Genomic DNA, 19,569 nt, shown 5'->3' with positions numbered 1-19,569 from the left:
CTAAACGTTTCAACTTCGCTGTCCTAGCAAATGTTGTACAACAATATTAAGCCATCGACACACCTGGCGATTTTATACGCCGATCGCCGCGATCGGCGAAAATCGCCAGGTGTGCCCGTTGAAGCGATTGCGATTTTCGTCGCTCGCCGCGATCGGCATATAAAATCGCCGATATCTTGCATGTCAGACATCGGCGATTAAATTCGCCGACATTCGCCAAGTGTGCTCGTTCCCGCAATTTTCTACGGTCATTGCTGCGAATCGCCAGAAAAGCCAACCCATCAGGTTGGGCGATCACATGACTTTTCAAAACTGCCACATCAACGCGATCGGCGCATCAATCGGTGGTGAAAATCGCTTGCGAGTTTTGCTGGCGGTCAAATTCGCCGCAATCAGCGTATAAAATCGCCAGGTGTGTCGCTGGCTTTAGATCGCTTAATCGGGGCTTAACAAAAGCAATAATATATCATCACAGGTGACAAATAACTGTGAGAAATAGTCCAAACTACTACATTAATGAAAAATACAAGCACGATACCTTGTTCTCCTTGAATCTACTAAGATCAGAAATGCAATACTCCTTAAACAGCTTATCGTAATACTTCTTAGCCAAACGCTTCTCCCTAAAACAAATTGTGTCATTTTAGGAATAAAAATAAGCGAAAACACTGAGGTACTTAAGGTCAAGAGAACTTAATGTATACAAAAACTTTGACCAAAAACGTGGTGTCCATAAATGGAATACATTTACACAGCTAATGCTAAAATAACCGTAAATTGTTCATTACAATGAACTTACTTAGATAAAGTCAAATGTAAACAAATAGAACAAGGAACCGAGTCTTGGAACACACAGTCTATGGACTTCTTGTTTAACACGCGCAATAAATATTTATTCAGTCTATAAAATTTCATTATAATGAACATTCTATTAAGCTGTACGACCACATCCCGTAAGCAACCACTTTTTCAAAACACCAAAATTTTTTCCAGTTGGAACCTATTGTAAACAACCACCTCTCGTAAGCGACTGCGACCACTTTACGGTGACTTTGACGCTTAAACTAGCCGTTAAATATGCAGACAGCTCTATGATCCGTGACAGGCTCAGTAATATTCAAATAAACTGTATCGTTGTACTAGACTTCTCATTAATATACAGAACACTGAAAGAGAACTAAAGAGTTTATCAAGTCATTGTTCGTATTATATTAATTAAAGAGGTTCTTTTGCATCATCCAAACCTATCTCATACGGCGCATTAAGTAAATAAGAGGGCAAAATGTTCTCAGTTCGGCAATCGTACCGGAAATGGTTGGTTTCAACATTGTAACGTAATATCGTCACTTGAAACGTTTAAAATGTTTTTGCGACTTCTAAAACGATATTTTGCTGATGTTTGGGCTATACCCGGGTTTTATATGCATTTGTATCCCGAAAATAGCACCGGCGAGTGACTGAAAAGTTAAACCGCTGTTGTCTCACCTCTCGTAAACGACCACTTACGCTTGGCATCTTGGGTGGTCGCTTACTAGAATTGTATTTTATACAAGTAAAGTCAGTCTCAATCTTAAAGTATTAAAGAGTTGAAGTGTTCGCATGCCACATACAATTTCTAGTCATTGCAACAATAAGCATACGTTCAGTTTATTCCTCGCAAAGCGAGGCTAATAAATTTGTCGGGTCGAAGGCCCAAGCAAAGTTCGAATGACGTCAGACAAAGGGAAGGTTGCTAGGTTGAGGGCTGAACGTGTGTATTCATCGAGCAGTGAAAAATGTTTACTATTGGTGAAACACGACTAAACTGTGATCCAAATGAACCACAGGAGGACGCACAAGAGACAAGATAAATTCACCGAAGGAGATTAAACAACGAAACTCGGCGCGAGTAAATGGAAGAAGAAGACATCAGGAAATCACAGAGCTAAGACAAAAGACAACATCACTTCGAATCAACTGTCCACCCAGCCCTAGCTTCGCGAGGTTTTGCGAGTCACGTATTTCTAGTAGTTACTTTACGGTTACAAAATAGTTATTGGTGGCACAGTCACCACATAGCTCATGTCATTATCGTGTATGAGCCTGAAGTAACCTCATCTGCTGTTATGAAAAAATAACATTGATTAATGGCCTGAATAAGATAAACCCTCATCCTTGAAACAACCTATCTAAACAGTTTCCGAATCGTTGTATTGTTTGACATTTTGTTAAATGCATTTTATTTTCTGCATATATGACTCAGTACCATGATTAGAGCTAGAACAAGACAATGGTAGACCACCAGGCAACCCCCCCCCCCCCCCGGCATGAATCGACAGGACGATCAAACATACCATGTACTTTCTGGATTGTCTTCTTCATTCCAAACAAACCTGCGTGTATAAAAAACAAACAAACAAATGGAGTTTTGAACCCTCTTTTTATAGAACTTTCCATGGGCAATGTTTCAAGGGAAATGGAAAACATGTATCCGTATTTCAATATAAGCACTCAGTAATATGCAATTGTGGAAGCTTGGGAGAACTGGAAAATGTTTCAGTCGGAAAACGGGTAAACCACAAAAAAAGTCCTCGTAAAAGAAAACAAATTTTTCTTCTGAGAGTTTTGCTTTTAATAAAACATTTTGGCCAACACAGGTTTAGCCACATACCCAGTATTCCTATAAATGTTGTACCTCATTACATCAGAGCATAAAGACAGATGTGTTACAGATGCTGCTATCCTCTGAGGACAAACCCAACCCACCAGCCAAGTGATAAGTACAGTCCCCTGCACTTTTTGTGTTGAAAAGGACTACATTAGGATGTACGAGACAAAATCACGAGTCTGACTAAAATTCCATTCTGCACCACAACACTTGGCTAAAGATGAGAATATGCCCATGTACGTATACTGCTCTCCCCTCCCCTCAATGTTCAGCCAAACAGTTTTTCTTGTGCTAGGCACTGTTATCAACATTTGGCGACAGTTTAGGGGAACGTATTACAGGATTGTAGAACTTTCAACTAAGAAGGCAAGTCCTTGAAGCTTGATAGTCTACAAAGCAGTCATATGGCGCAGTTCTGGTGTGCATGTCAAAATAAATTAAACCCAATTACTTGACTAGCTTTTGTGAAGTTCATCCCTAAGTTCCTCATAACCCAACTTGGTCACAAAATAGACTTGCTTCAAATCTTACATGTGAATTCCATTTTGTCCAGTTACCCTAAAAACACTTTTTGTTTGGGCTCTAACCGCTGCCTGCCTCAGTTTCCAGCGGGGAGTTGGGGGTGGGGGTGTGCTTAAAGGGCGTTCTTTTTTTGTAGTGAAAAAAATGCAAAATTGTAACAACTTTGGTAATTTCTCACAATACCTAAAAGGCCAAATACTATGATTGGTTGACAAGCACTAGTCTCCCATATAATGAAATATTGATGTTTCCACATAATGGTTTCCAGAAGTAAAAACAGCAAATTTTAGCAATCCACCTCCACAGCTTTTTTAAAAGAAAAAAAAAAGAAAAAGAAAAAGTAGATGTACAAAAATAAAAGAAAACCAAAAGTGAGACTTTCTACAGCAATGACCACGTGGTTTTAAAAAGACAAAAACTTGGTCTTACTTTATTATCATCTCATCATAAAATAAAATCGTGCGATCAGACGGTTTCAAGACCCTGGCGGTGTTTCCGAATACCATGCCAGTATTTCACAATTATGCAAATTAGGAGCTTCAACCTTTGCATCAAACTCACAAGACGTGAGTCGAAAAATGCTTTCCAATGTAAAGGAAACCACGAAAGTAGTTTCGAAAACCAGTAGAGTGCAACTGTATGTTGGCACTCGTACGTAAATAGATTTAATAAAACTGTATGCAGCTTTCAAATGGAAATAATTATAGACATCCGTCATTCTAACAAGATACCCCTAATGGCATTTTAGCAAGATGCTTAATGTGGCCTCATTTATTCCCATTGTATGCTTCGCAGCTTTTTGGAACTATCCTTGTTAATGGAATAGTTTGAGTCACAAAGATAGCGTGATTTCCATATTCCCTTGTCTTACGCTACTTATCGTTATACCGGAAATTGCGACCACACACATAGCCTCACTCACGTTTTCTATTCTGGTTAAGTAATTTCAATAAAAGTGTAAGATTACAAATTGTTCTCGACCAAAAAAAAAAGAAAGAAAAACAGGCAAAAACCTTTCCTCAATGAAAGCTTTTAGTAAAAATTGACAATCAAACCTTTAATCTTTTTGTGAAGTGGATTTCCAGTAGCGTTCAAACATCAATTCGGCAAAGTGATGTGATGTGTGTTTCAACTTCTGTTCTACAACTGTCAAACAAAGCATGATTCCTTCGCCAGGAACCCTCCAATTTCCATCGTTTGTCGAGTGCTTCTTAGAAGTTATTCTTTTGATTTACCGCTTCAAAAGGGTTAATTTTCTTTTTGAAAGCGGCATAGTTGAGTCTAAAACATGTAAACAATATGGCCACTACAATAGCGGACAAGAACATCCCTTCAAGGGGAGAGCAGAATTAATCCAGGTTTAATGAATAAATCAAACGTCGCAGAGGTTGCGCCCTAAATCCTTTTCTGTTGAAGACAATCAGAACAACAGATCCCTTCTAGGAGAGAGCAGAGTTTAACAGATTAATGTGCACATTTGAAGCTGCGACGAAGAAAAAGATATCCGGCCGAAAACTTGACTCGGCCTGCGCTGCGGACATCCCGAAGACTATGGAGTCACGCCCCGAATATTCAAACTGATACAGCGTCGGTTATGGCTGGACAAGCCAATTCTAGAGTGGCAGTGTCACTGAGTGTAAGTGAAAACTGACGCTGGTCTCGCTGACTGGTTCTGGGCCTTTCTTTTTCTTCTCTTCGCCTTGGCCTGTTGGACAAGCGTCTCTTCGAACTGGGAGAGGCCCCTCCGTGCCTTTTGTTGCCAGGCCGGTCTCTCTCAGGCTGACTTGAGGTCTCTCTTGTAGACGATTTTATAGCGTAGTTGAGGTCCGCCTGTGAGACGTTTTCGCTGTATCGATTCCCCTTAGAGGAGATCCTCAGGGATCCAGCCGTCATCCATTCTCACAACGTGACCAATCCAGCGTATGCATCTCTGTTTTGGCAAGGTGTTCATGCTGGGGATTTCAGCTCTCCTCAGAATGGTGTTGGTTGGTGCTTTGTCCTCCCAGGTGATGTCCAGGATAGTTCGAAGGCAGCGCCTGTGGAAGGCATTGAGCTTTCATTCCTGCCGCGCCCGCAGGGTCCAAGACTCGCTGCCGTACAGAAGGGTGCATACAATGCATGCTCTATAGACCTAAATCTTGGTGTGGTCTAACAGTTTGCTGTTGCTCGGTGTTGAGTGAAAGGGAGTCTGAGATCGTCGAACCCAAGTACACACAAGTTATGAATAGTCTGAAATGTCAGCCGTCTCCTCCCCCTAACCCACAGGGGGCGCGGGAGAGAGAGAAGTCTGAATTCCGAGCGTTATAATGCCGTCCGGTGACGTCACGTACTTTTGCGAATATGGTAGGTAGTTTTTGATTGGTTCTTTCCTAATTGAAATAGATAACCATTTCTTATTGGTCGAACTTGGGAAAACAGATATTTCATTTCGGCGGCGAATATAAAGTGTTGACAGGCCAGACACAACTCGTAAGTTCATGGTGAGAAAAGTGACTTCTCGTTTAACGTAGTTTTGCTCTCACGAGTATATCTCTTCAATATTTCTCGAGCCAATGTTTGGTTTCTAGGTGTTTTTGAGGTTAATTAAACAATGCCACGTGGTAAGTTGTGAAGAAGGGAAGAATTTTATTTCGCACTCTCTCGTTTTGTTGTAAAGCCGACTTCCGTTCAGTGAATTTAATCTCAGAGGTTATTTTTTCAATGAGATTGTCTTGATAGCCTCTTGCCTGAAGGCGCATTTTGAAGTTGGTGGTATTGCAATAGAATGATTTCACTAAGTCGTTGGTTCTCAGAAGTCTCAGCGATTCCAACAATCAAGCGAGAATCCTTGACATTCGCACGCACTTTAAACCCACAGAGACTTTCCTGTACACATTTTTCTTCCTGCCACCCACCGGGGTCAGAAAAGGACTCATAAGAAATGAAGCCCTGAGACTTTTTAGAAACAACTCCTCAGCAAAATCATTCTATTACAACATCATCCACTTCAAAACGCACTTTTGGGCTAGAGGCTACCCCCACAATCTCATTGAAAAAATAACCTCTGATTTTCACTGAACGGAAGTCGGCTTTACAACAAAACAATAAAGTGCGAAACAAAATTCTTTCTTTTGTCACAACTTACCACCCGGCGTTGCCTAACCTCAAAAACATCTTGAGGAGCAAATGACTTTTAATTCAAAACCAACCATTGCTTCGAGAAATATTCTGAAGGACCTACTCTTATTTCAAAAAAAAAAAAAAAAAACAGTCAAAAAAAGCAAAACCATAACGAGAAGCCACTTTTCATACCACCATACCACGAGCTTTAATATGAGTCGTGTCTGGCCTGTCAACACTTTATTTACTAAAAACATTTATCGGAACATTTTCAATTCATCTTCCGTGGAAAATGAAGTGCGATCCCGTATATACATTCTTGATGCTTTGTCTTCAAATTTTACGGCTTACAAAACGCCGGCACACAACCTCCTACATTAATGCTGCAATGCAAGCCGCGTGCTTCCATGACTCGTGGCCGTCATTTTGTTTAAAAGGTTTTTATTTATGCAAAATTGCATAAATTACTTTGTGACGTCACCGGACGGCATTATAACGCCCAGAATTCAGACGTCTCTCTCTCCCGCGCCCCCTGTGTGTTAGGGGGAGGAGACGGCTGACATTTCAGACTAAAGTTATGAACAACCTCCAGTTTGTAGTCGGAGATTCTGATGTCTGGTGGGGAGGCCACATCCTGACCCATGGCCTGTGTTTTCCTCAGACTGATGGTGAGTCCGAAGTCGTGGTAGGCCTTGTTAAAGCGACTCATAAGCTGCTGAAGTTCTTGAGCTGAGTGGGTGGTGACTGCTGCGTCATCAGCGAAGAGGAAATCCTGCAGGCGTTTCAGCTGTTAGTCTGGAGAGGTTGAACAGCTTTCCATCCGACCTGGTCCGGAGGTAGATACCTTCTGTAGCAGATCCAAAGGCATGCTTTGGCAGAGAAGCAAAGAATATCCCAATTAGGCTAAGAGCGAGTACATAACCCTGGCATTCGTACGATCTATGGAGGCTATGAAGAGTGGCTGCCTTTACTCCCTGCATTTCTCTTGTAGCTCCTGAGGGAGAATATCATGTCGATGGTGGACCTGTTTGCTCGGAAAACGCATTGCGATTCTGGGTAGACTTTCTCTGCAAGTACCTGGAGTCTCTTCAGTACAACTCCAGCAAAGATCTTTCCGACAATGCTAAGGAGGGAGATGTCGCGATAATTATTACAATGGCTCCTGATACAGTCTCTTTGTTCGCAGTTTTACCTTGCTGTACACCAAGGAGTGGTCAGTGTCACAATCAGTGCTACGGTAGCTCATGTGAACTTGATGCTGGGTAGGCAGGAGCCCCTAGTAAGCTGGTGCCAGTGCTTGGATCAGGGGTGGCTCCAGGAGACTCTGTGCTGACGCTTCGTATTGAAGAATGTGTTGCTGATGCATAGGTTATCATGACAGCAAAACTCCAGTAGGCATTGCCCGTTTTCATTCATTTTCCCAGCGCCAAAATGCCCTAGGCAGATAGGCCAGGAGTTCTGATTGACACCCACTGTAGCGTTGAAATCACCAAGGATGAACAATGGCTCTTTTGGGGGGATTCTTCTGATGGCAGTGCTGAGATCGTCGTGGAACTTGTCCTTGACGTCTTCCGAGGTCAGAGTTGGTGCATAAGCACTGGTTAAGCTCACTAGTCTAGCTGATGGTGGGTGGAGCTGAAGAGACAATATTCACTCGTTCCCTTCTGTAGGTGGAATAATAGATGCCCACAGCGTATTTCTGACTGCGAATTTCATGTCATCTCCCTTGATCTCGTTTGGTGATTTTCCATGCAGAAAAAGGAGAAGTAAAGAAAAAGGCGAAATTAACTATGCTAAATTCACAGAAAATGTGTCATAAAGATGTCTCTCGATGATCAGCGTTTTCACTACGTTGGTAAATTTATGACACCGTCTCAATCTAAAAGTATTTGAGAACAAAACATCACAAATAAGACATAATCAGCAACCGTGCAATGGAAACCAATTTCAAGAAAACTACCTCACTTATTTCCCTCATCCTCGATCAAACAGATCAACAGGATTTACAAATGATCGAGGAAGCATCAACACAGTCGAGTAGTATTAGTTCTTGATAAACGGAAACCCTGCAAGGCGACCACCAATCAGAAAGCCCTATTCGGCACACTTGGTCGAAATGAACCAATCAGATTACCTCATTTTCGCATTCCAAAGTGTGACATATCACTTTTCATACATGCCTAATGAGGTGTTTTGAGTGTTATGTAGGCAACTAATGCACACAGGTTGACCGCTGTTTGAAATAAAATGGCCACAGTGTATATCACGTAATAGTCGTTCATTAAGCAGCAGAATTCTGTTCATATTAGTGTTATTGCAGTGCTGTATGTAATGAACTTGATAGGAAAAAAAGTGTATCACTTATCTACATGTCTGGAACATTTGTTTTTCCTAGTCACATCTTATGAGGTGAGAAGGTTGTAGTTAAGAAAAGATCCAACGAGAGCAACGAACAATTCCTTATTTGTCTGCATGTTTTCAATTAGCTTTAAATCTACTTTCGCATAGAGAAACTACTTTGCATAATACCCGTTAAATGGCTCATTTGCAAATCTCAACAAAATTCTTCAAAGAAAAATACAAATATTCGTTTCTTCATTTTTCAGTAGATGAAAGTTATTATTTATGTAAGTCTGTGCCGAGAAACAGCACCAGTACTTAGCTGAATTTCGGGTTGCGCAGACGTCAATCAACCAATCACCAATCACGTGACTGTTTTTTTGCGGAAGGGAGCGCGCAAATCATGTTTTTTTTCTTTACACTATGGAAGGTGAAACGTTGTACGTTCGATAAAGCGATGTAGTACCGAAAATAAAAAAATATTTTACAGCAGAGCGGTGGGGTGGCTGAGGGGCCGGAGGTATCATTGAAAATCCCGCACAAATGTCGAGGGGAGAAATTTTCCTCTCTCCTCCGCAGAGCTCGGGCGGAGACAAATAAGGGACTGAAGAGAGCGAAATAACGAGGAACGCTCTTCCCCCGCGCCCCCTTTACTCAATTTCCGTTTTTTCCTTCCATTTCCGACTTTCGCTTTTTGTTTTTTTGGAGCATCTGTGGAGGAGAGGGAAATTGGTCGACTCATTCTGGAGCGCTCGCACGGAAACCCAACCAAACTTTCAATGTCCGTGAAAACATTGTACCTCAAGGCTTCAAAACCAAAATTTGGAGCAATTTGGAGAATTCCCGTCATCAGGAGCTTGATTTCAGTTTTGCCTGCAAGTTTGCACAAATTAAGCGTAAGACTGCTGACAGAATAGCTTGTTGGCTATGCGAAGTAGTTTTTTGGGCCGGTCGATTTCCCCTTGTGACATGGCTAGTTAGCGCCAGATGGGCGAAACCCTTCCAAAAATCGGTCGTATTTCAAAAAATAAACACCAGTAGGCTTGTAAACTCAGGTAGGTTAGGTTTTCAACTGCGGCCACGAATTTTTGGTTTTGCTCGATTTTCCTGTGCATTCGCTCTTAAAAGAATGAAGATCGTCTAATTAATCAAAGACATAAAGTGTACGTAAAATAAGAAGTTCATTATCTAATCAACCGTCTAATTATTTGATGACATGAACTGAGAGTGAAGATGAAAAAAAACATTATTCAAAAGATTCTAAAACTTACACTTTAAATCACGTCTTCTTCTTCTTCTTCTTGCTTCTCGCCTGACCTTCTACTCAGGATGTCGAAAATGTTGAATCACTTTCATTTGTTTTCGTTTTATTTGAAAAGGTGTTTTCCCTATTTTAAAAACTACATTGTGTCTACAATTTATGTGGTAAATACCAACAGAAATGGTATGGGCCATTGCATCTTGCAGAATTCAAATCAGTTCATTTGTATGGGTATGGAAACATCGATAATGGCAAATGAGGTCATGAGCAGGCTCACAAGTAACTCTTGCTCATGTTCATTGCGCCACTTATGTCATCCAACAATTTCAATTCAGTTTCTTTTGTGACTATGTTGCCAACTGAGCTATTAATCATAGTGATCCCTCCAGAAGATCTACACGGACCAACTTAAAACCTCGGCTGGCGCCTCTGTCCTGTTTAAAAAATGCTGAGAGAAAGTCTTGACCTCTGAATCCTCTGATCCCGCCATATTTGTCACAGACTTCGAGTAATATCCAGTTCTCCGTGGATTTCATATCTCGTCCCAAGCTCCAAGATTGAGTAAATGAGTGCGAGCAATAAATGGATATGCATGAATGAATTGAATAAACAAGAACGGATGAAATTGAAATAAATCTATAGCGTTTTCACATGACGTCAAGGCAGCCATGTTGGTGTTCCAAACCAAAAAAATGGCGGCCATGTTGGTGTCCCAAACTAAACCTCTGGGAATTGAACTCTATTTTCATGCAAATACCTCCTTTTGTTTCATTAAACCAATAAAGCCAGTAGTCACGTGAATGAAAACACTCTGTAGGGACGAATAGAACTGAATAAGTAAAAGGATTTAATTGAATGAATACTTTTGATAACATGAATTGAATGCAATTAAGAGGATTGAATTGAATAAATATAAAAAAACATTAAATAAATATAAAGATTCAATTAAATGAATATGGTGAAATTGAATATTGCTACATTTGGCTTACCGTATCCTATCCTCCTTCAGTTACAATACATGTTTTTAGAGTTCGAAATTAAAAGGAATCGCCTATTTAAAGGACACTTGAAAGCGAGGAAAAAGCATATTGGGAATTTTGAGAATCTCAATTCAATGAACTGCACAAGCTCTCGAGCGAGCCGAAATATCATTTCTTTCACCTGTTTAATTTACGAGTTCACTCACAGAGTGCTTTGATATGATAAGTAAGAACAAGTCTTTGTCTTTCTATAACTACAACGACATTGCCGTGGGAAGCCTCACTTTTGGCTTACATGTTATTTTTGTACACCCATTTTTTTCTGCTGTTGTTGTTGTTGGGTTTTTTTTTTTTTACAAGCTGTCAGTGAAGGTGGGTTGGTAAACGTTTCTGTCTTTACTATTTGCAACAATTTTGTGGAAACATCAATGATATTTCAGAATAATGAAGACTTGTGCCTGTCCGCCAATCGTAGTACTAAGCCTTGCATCAAATTTACCGAAGGTGTTAAATGTTTTTACCAAAAACAAATTCTTAACCACAGTATCTATAACTCTATAGAAACATGAAAGATGTTGCCTTTTTCTAAACTGTCAAATATATATAACACGAAGTAAGCAAAATGCTATTATTAATAACATTTATGCCCATTTGGGGTCAGCAATTTTCATTGCCAACTATAAAGCTTGGCCTGTGTAGGCTGCCCAAATGACCCCAAACTGCCCTGTGCAATTTGACCAATAAGCAATTTTTGTTGGCAGTAGTGAAACTGATTCAAGTAAGACAGGGCCAGAAAGTCTGGTACCCGCGATTATTTGGCATGAAGCTGAAAAACATTTTTCACCTTTGCTCAATATTTAGCGTGGTGAAGTGCCTGAAAAGACTTCTGGGCCTGATTGTTCGAAAGCCGCTTAACACTAATCCCCGATTAAAAGTCAACTGAGGTGTTAATCTCGCTGGTTTAAAATGCTTTTATAAGCTAAGTTGAAGCTAATGGTAAAGAAAAGTGTAAGTTAACACTAAGGGGCAAAAATCTTTTTTTTTAGAATCTTTATTTATCTGTAATTAAACTCACGTTAACCCAGGATTAGCTTAACTGGGCTTTGAACAACTTGGCCCTGGACACGATGACTAGGGTAATGCGTCATTTGACAAGCTAGTAACGCAACATAACTTCGTCAATTTCCAGTTACTACAATGGTCACAGTATATAAATGTGATCCACATGCATGAGGAAAGTGTCCATGTTATCAACTACAAGCTAGCACACCCTTTAAAAGATAACATAACATGATAAGACTAGGGAAGGCCTTTTTTAACCCTTAGTTAACCCTGTCTAGACCGGGGGGGGAGGGCTGTTTGTGCCCATGGTGACTTTGAACCTGAATAACGTTTTAAATACCTGAGCAAGCGCCCTGAAACTTAAGGACTTTTTTAGAAACTTACCATGCCAACCAATCTTTGACAGGCATTCTTGTTAGAAAATCCCTTTTTAACATGAAGAAATATCAGTTTTCTTCCCGTACTTGTTATGTTTTTAGCTCATAATAGTGTTCCGGTATTGATTTTGATTACTTTTCATTCAATTTCAGTGCTTTCCTGAAGTTTTGGGAAATCCGGAAATCCAAGATGGCAGATCCAAGATGGCCGCCATTTATTTGGCAATCAAAACCTTATTACCACGTAAGGAGATATCTTTAAATGTACTATCTGTCCTCCAAGTCTCACTGTCAGAGCTTTTATACTGGCAAATTTATGAAGGGTCCCCCCGGTCCCAGAAGACAAAACAAAGGCTAGTCTAGATAGGGTTAAATCTTATGTGCTGTAGGTTTAAAGGTTAGATAACCTAGTATTTCTTAGTTACACGGTTCGCTATTTTTTAGGGTTCAAAGGGAGTGCTCTCGTCCTTTTGAACTCGTCAATCCGCGCATGCGCAATGAACGAGTTATAGCGATGGTGCGGTTTCACTTGGTGGGTTGTTTGGTTGGTTCAGTTGTTAACTTTCGGGCATGCTCAGTGAATGAGTTTTAAATTCAATTAGATGAAAAAAACGTGGGTTTCTTTGGTTCACAGCGCATCAGGATATTCTTATTCAATCTGTAGAGAATAATTTGACCATTATTTAGTGCAAGAATGGAGATTTTTCAATAAATCTGAGCAAATTCATAAGTTTTTTTTCAGTTTGTCAGAAAGTCCGGAGTCGTAAACACAATTAGTGAAAAAAAAAAACGAGAAAGTTTTTCTCACGACGCATCTGAATAATCTTATTCAGTCTGTAGAAAATAATTTGACAATCGTTTTAGTGCAAGTATTAAGATTTTTGTCGAATCTGAGCAAAGTTACAGGATTTTTTTTTCCCACAAAGTGCGGTGTCTTAATTAACAATTATTCACCGAAGTGGAGGTGACTAGTGGCGGATATTTACTGAGCCGCGAAGCGGCGAGGTAAATATCCACCACTTTCACCAACACTAAGGTGATTAATTGTTTTAGTATATACCACACAAGCTGAATAACTAGCGGGCCAAAATTTCACAGTATACCGACAAATGGTGGGAAATTTTAAAATCTCGCGCACCGCGCGGTAAGCGATTTCTTGTTGTATAAAGTTTCGTCTCGCTTTCTTGTGAACAATTAAAACTTTTTGAGACTCTTGTTTCGTTGCTAAAGTGTCATTTCTTTAATTGTTGGGTGAAATTAGTCTTGATTTTGAAACCATGCTCCAAAACATTAGATGTTTTATCGTCTACATTGTAATTACAGTGCTCGGCAGTTTTCGTAAACAAGGCATTGTAGTTTCATTTTTTGCCTTAGAATATGAGGTCGGAAAGATTTAATAACTTACCATTTAATGCCGTCAAACTAAACTTTGTTGTCATTTTTGTATTTTTTGTAACAGCTGCCTCGTTTATCTAAATAAATTCTTCTTCAGTGACTGTGGCGAAACGGGAAGCCATCTTGTTTCTCTTCGGTTGCTGGGAGGTGAATAGTACTTGGCTAATCACCTCCGAGCTAGCCAATCAGCGCGCGCGAAAAGTACTATTCACTTGTGCGGTATATACTAAATTCAATTAGTGAAGTGTCGGCATGAACTTTGAATAAAAAAACACGTGAAAATCAGGTTTAATCGGCGCATCAGAATAACTCTATTCAATGAGTAGGGAATAAGTTTACAATCATTTTTATAGTATGTATTTTTTATAGTATCATTTTTATAGTTTATAGTATTTTTATAGTATATTATAGTAGTACAATGGTTATTTCTCGTTACATGATCGGGCAAGGGTATGATTTCTTTTAGCTTTCAAGGAAGTGTCCGTAGCCGTCTTCATTTCAATTACTGATGTATCATCTGCATTCACGAGTTGGCTCACAGGAGCCTTTGATTTTATGTCTTTCTAATAAACTCTGTAGGTCTCTACTTTCATTTAGAAAAGCAACCTGTTTTGAGTAACTATACAATTTAGCTGCCTTCTGTAACTTTAGAACTTTCCTGCAGCAAGAATAAAATCAAAAGAACGCACCTGTGCTCTTGCTTTATAACATCCACGTCTCTTCTGTCCCTAGAGCTAATTAATAAGGTTTTACATCTTAGCACCTGTCATTTTTGTACCCAGTAAAGGCGAGATACGTTGTATAGAAAAAATAATAAACCAATCACTCATTATTTCCGGGGCGACCTGCTCCGTTTGCAATGTCTTATATTATTAGTCTAGAGAACAACAGAACAAACAACACTGAAAACAATCCTCCCAGCCCTAAGAAAATGCAGCTGCAGGTTATCAGAGTTCAGTGAAAACTGTGCTTTTGAAAGGTGCAGGCCTGCTGTTATTTTCTGCTTACTAGTCACAATCTTCCAAATTAGTGGATAATGTTGTTTGCATACTCTGATTGGTTACTCAAACGCCAGATAGTATTACTTTGTTTTGTTGTTGAACTTCTGGTATTACCCTGGATTTTGTGCGCAAGTTGTTTCGCCAATTTGTCAGCAATAAAGTGACTAATTTGGGCTTGCTATCCACTGGTTTGGCATCTACTAAAACAATTTTTCACCTCAGTCTTAGTGAAAAGTGGTAGATATTTATTCACAAATGTGCACTTTTTGTTCAAGGATACATGTACTCCAAAAGAACTGTTGCATAATAAGCTTAAAACCCTTTAAATCTGCAAAACCAAAAATCTGCTTCTGCATTTTATATATCCGCCAACTTACATTTAAATTTAGAATAAGAACATGAACATGTACTTTTCAATTCACAAACCTGTCTCTCTTGAAATGCTCTATTCCTTTTCCATAATATAACACATAATCATTGATCATCTTTTTGTGTCTTGAGTACTTAGATTGAATTTGAGTGATGTTAAGGAGCTAATGTCTTAACAATATATTTAACATTTAATACCCTGAACCTAACCATCCAGCTGTCATTATTTATCAGCTGGCAGGTCCAGAAGATTTAATTTTGGAGGGGACATTTCGTTAATTTTATAAAGATAGAGAAAGTGGGCGACGACAAGTTTTTTTAGTTTTATGTTAACATAACATCAACGCTGCTCTATAATCCTTGTAGCCATGTACATAAAACTATTCTAAAAGCAATTAGTTCAGGGCTTGATTAAAAACAGAAATTTCCAGACTCTGACTTATTCGAATGTCTACTGGTACATGTGTAATAAATTCCACAATTCTCGCACGACAATGGAAAAAAATGAAACCCTCTATTTCTTGCATGTCAGTAGCGGTCCAAAGTTGTCACACAAATAAAGGAGCTAGGCACAGACTGCCAGTGCAAATCCACTAAAAGGAGCCTTAGATCATAATTATTAACAAAATGTTAAAAATGAGCCTTAGATGAAAGAAAATATTGTTCCCACTAACATTAGTAATCTTTTCATTAAAGCTAATGAAAAGCATAATCATGAAACAGGTTCTCTTCCTCCGACAATTTTTATATCAACCCATCGACACTGAATCAAAACCAAGGTTCTTTTCACTAGGTTTGGAGCTAAGCTTTGGAATTCCAGTTGTGGTGAACTTCGTCAACTCCCCAAGAGATGAATTGCCCATACTGCTTCAAAAATAGCGAACGATCTGACGGACACAGAGTTTAATTTATAACGTATACTGAAACGTATACTTATTTGTATACTGAAACGTATACTTATTTAGTTTAGTTTCGCAGCTAAATTTACTTGTTACAAGTGGTTGATTTTGTAAATGTGATTTATTTATGTCATTTATCACTGACTGCTGTACCCCTTATCTCCGCCCGCCTCGACTAGCACCTGCTATTTGCGGGCGGGAATGCACTTATGTAAATGACAGTTGTTAATAATAATAAAGTGTAATAAAGTGTAAAATATAAGTCCTGGAGGATGCATTACTTAGCTATTACTTGATACCCTAGAAGAGGTGGAAGAGCGATTTAATGAAGAAATTTTGTTTTCCTACAAACTTTGGTAGCAGATTTTAACGTTTCTTAATCTGCCTGGCTTTTTGCCCATAACGTTTTCCTTGCAAATTATGTTTGCTTTTTTTTGGTTTGTGCAATCTTCTTATCAAAAGGTTCTCTCACTTCTACTGTTCACCTACAGTATCTGAGATTTGGTGCTTAAAAAGCATATGGGTAGGGCTGCTTGCAGATTGAATTCCTCAGCCTGTTCCCGATCCCAATAACACCCAGAGACACGTCTACATGGATAGCTCTGACAGCCACACGTACCATGAATATGGCCAGTGCCCTAAACCAGCTGATTATCCGCCACAAAAACTGCCTCAAAGATCTGTATGACATTAAAACTAATACCTAAAAACGCACAGAACATAAAGCAATTTTCAGAGAGATGTTATATAGAATAAAAGTTTGTTGTTGAGTACACCTAAGCTATCTTGAAGATATTCACTGCCAGAAGGCAATTCAAACAAAAGTTACCCCAAGAAAACAAGGGAAAACTAAATGCAAGTAAAAAAGCTTGAGCTGTGCTTAATGCAGCATGGGCAGGTGACTACTAGAAAAAAGATGGATTACATGTTGATTGTTTTGGAAGTCAGAAACAAACCAATACTGAGAAGATTGAAACGCATATTGCAGGAAGTTGACCTGAGATGAATTCTTCTGAACGTGCGATGGAAACAGAGATACTGTGGAGACTAAGCTGAGGACAGTGATATTGACATTGTGATCGCAGTCTTTACTTCTGATGCTGCCATTCCACTCATCAGATGGTACAGTGTACATCGTTGGAGGGATAACATGGCATGACCTCCAGTCCTAACAAAATGTTCTGGAGAGCCCCATGCCAATAAACCAATAAATATTCTGTTCTCGTGCTCGTCGTGTCCCGCCTTGACCAGCTTTGTGGCTATTTGCGGGACAAGCCCCTTATATCATCTGAATTTGTAAATAAATTGTTGTTGTTGTTGTTAACTGCCTGCAGGTGCCTTTCATTCTGACTCCCAACAACTGATGCCGTAGAATTCCGAAAGTAACGCCCCCCGTTACTTTCGGATTTAGCAGGCCAAAGGGGCTGCTACTATCAGGTAGCCGTTACTTTCTGATGGTCTAAAAACGTTTGAAATTTTCTTAACGGTCATTCCACTTATACATGTTCAATATTAACCTCTTCACATGAACAAAGCAAGCTGTAACAAAGAAGGCCCCTCATGTTTATACTGTATAGCGAAAATAATGTTCATATTATACTGTAACTAGTATCACTGTATGATTTGACTCTGTTGACGCATCCAGCTCCTCCCATGACCTGTGGAATTCCTCAGGGGAGCACATTCAGGGTCCATTGTTATTTCTCCTTTATATAAATGACTTGCCAAATTGCTCAGAAAAATTAAGCTTCAAACTTTTTTGCGGATGATTCCAATGTATTTGCCTCTGTGAGTAACCTTAAAACTCTTGAAGCTCTCATGAACTCCGAACTTGAAAAAGTAAAGAAATGGTGCGATGTTAACAAATTATCGATAAACATGGCCAAAACTAATTTTATGATCATTAAGTCGGCAAGGAAAAAGGATATGCCAGTAAATATTCAAATACGAAAAAACGACGGTACTATCCATTCTCTAGATCGACAGGACCATATAAAATATCTTGGGATAATAATAGATGACTCAATCTCATGGAAATATCACATTTCGTACATTTGTTCTAAAATCTCTCGGAATATTGGGATAATTTCACAATTACGACATTATCTTTCCGTTAAGCAAGTAAGACAGATTTATTTTAATTTAATATACCCTTTCATATCTTACGCAATTTTAGCATGGGGTAGCACTTATAACTCACATTTACAAAAAGTTCAAATTAAGCAAAATCACGTAGCTACGTTAATTTTCTTTGCCACAACTCATGGCAAGGATGTTAAGAGTGCTCACTCACTGTTAAACTTGCTAGATATTCTTACAGTACATAACGTATATTGCCTTCATGCTCTAAAATTTACCCACCTCTGGCATAAAGGATTTTTACCCAATATTTTTTGTGACATATTTCAATATGCAAGTAGTATACATAGTTATAATACAAGATATGCAACTCAACAAAATCTTTACAAACCACGTATTAGAACGAATACTGGTAAACAGATGATTTCCTTCGTAGCAATTGATCTCTGGAAAAAAATCCCACAACACTTCAAAGACTTAAATGCAATTGCTTTTTCCAAACAAATTGAACGTTATCTACTGGCAGAGCAACATCTATATTAATCATATTGTGACTACACGTCGTTATATTGTTCCTTTATACTTGAAGCTTTTGTACCGATAACCTTACGTGTAACTTGTCTGAACAATTTGTAAAAATACTTTAAGCTGACCTTATCGTACATTTGTAACAATAATATATCATAATCTTCTTTACTAGTTATTGTAACTTATACCTTTAGTTCTTTTTATTTAAATCTTTTCATTTTTTTGGTTCCTCAACTGTTATTAATTTCTAGACATTATTATGCAATATGGAGGCCAACTAGAAAATCGGATGGTTAACTTGGCCTCCATCCTCAATCTACCTTAAAAAATTTTCAAAGCAAACTAAACAAATTTAACCATATAAGCATGTAATCAAAACACTTAAATTAATCTTGAGGGAAAATAAAGGTTGTTGTTGTTGTTGTTGTTAATGATAGTTTCCAGTAGGATTCCGTTAATTTTGCAATCAAATTACAAATGATTTTGCTGGTTGTTTAGTCCTACACTCACGCTGTTCCATACACATTACGCTTGAGAGCAGAAAGTTTCTCTTCAGTGACTTCTTTAAATCTGGAAGGCCGTTCAATGTTATCTAACTCTAATACAATGCTAATAAAAATTAAAAGGTCATTACAATCGAAGGCATGAGCCTGTTGGTGATTTTCACTGTAAGAAAGAGGAGACATTTTTTGTGTTCCAGTTACTTAAGTTACACTAAATACTTTAACTGAATTGTAAGTCGATCGAAATGGACACAATGTATTCGTAGGATGGTATTATAGAGTCAAAAGGGACTACTTGAAACGTTACATCAAATACAATATGGCATTCTATTGTTGTTGAGTTGTCATTTTCGAAGGGCCCCCACTTTCGGGTGGGCCGTTTCTTTCAGTGGGCCCCTTGTTTTGGGTGGGCCATTTCTTTCAGGGGGCCGCTACTTTCGGGTAGGCCGTTTCTTTCAGTGGGCCCCTACTTTCGGGTGGGCCGTTCCTTTCAGAGGCCCCCTACTT

General features: G+C 39.1%; 1 protein-coding gene across 5 annotated transcripts in view; it reads right to left on the bottom strand.

Annotated features, from left to right (window-relative positions):
• The window catches only part of LOC146453335 (protein FRA10AC1 homolog), a 68,245-nt gene that overhangs the window by 25,129 nt on the left and 23,547 nt on the right, over positions 1-19,569 (bottom strand). For all 5 annotated transcript variants that reach the window (XR_014859519.1, XR_014859518.1, XM_085096718.1 and 2 more), the window contains exons 5-8: positions 15,111-15,187; positions 14,373-14,417; positions 2,334-2,372; positions 539-623 (exon numbers count right to left, since the gene is read on the bottom strand). Coding sequence is in view for 3 of the 5 variants with exons in the window: in XM_085096718.1 (XP_084952844.1) it covers positions 539-623; positions 2,334-2,372; positions 14,373-14,417; positions 15,111-15,187 (246 nt within the window). In the remaining 2 variants the exon portion in view is untranslated. The remainder of the gene's footprint in view (positions 1-538; positions 624-2,333; positions 2,373-14,372; positions 14,418-15,110; positions 15,188-19,569) is intronic.

This window comes from Pavona decussata, unplaced genomic scaffold (genome assembly GCF_977016875.1).
Source record: "Pavona decussata unplaced genomic scaffold, jaPavDecu1.1 SCAFFOLD_336, whole genome shotgun sequence".
Taxonomy (NCBI): domain Eukaryota; kingdom Metazoa; phylum Cnidaria; class Anthozoa; order Scleractinia; family Agariciidae; genus Pavona; species Pavona decussata.
Note: the sequence above shows the minus strand (reverse complement) of the source record. Positions and strands in the feature narration are given on the sequence as shown.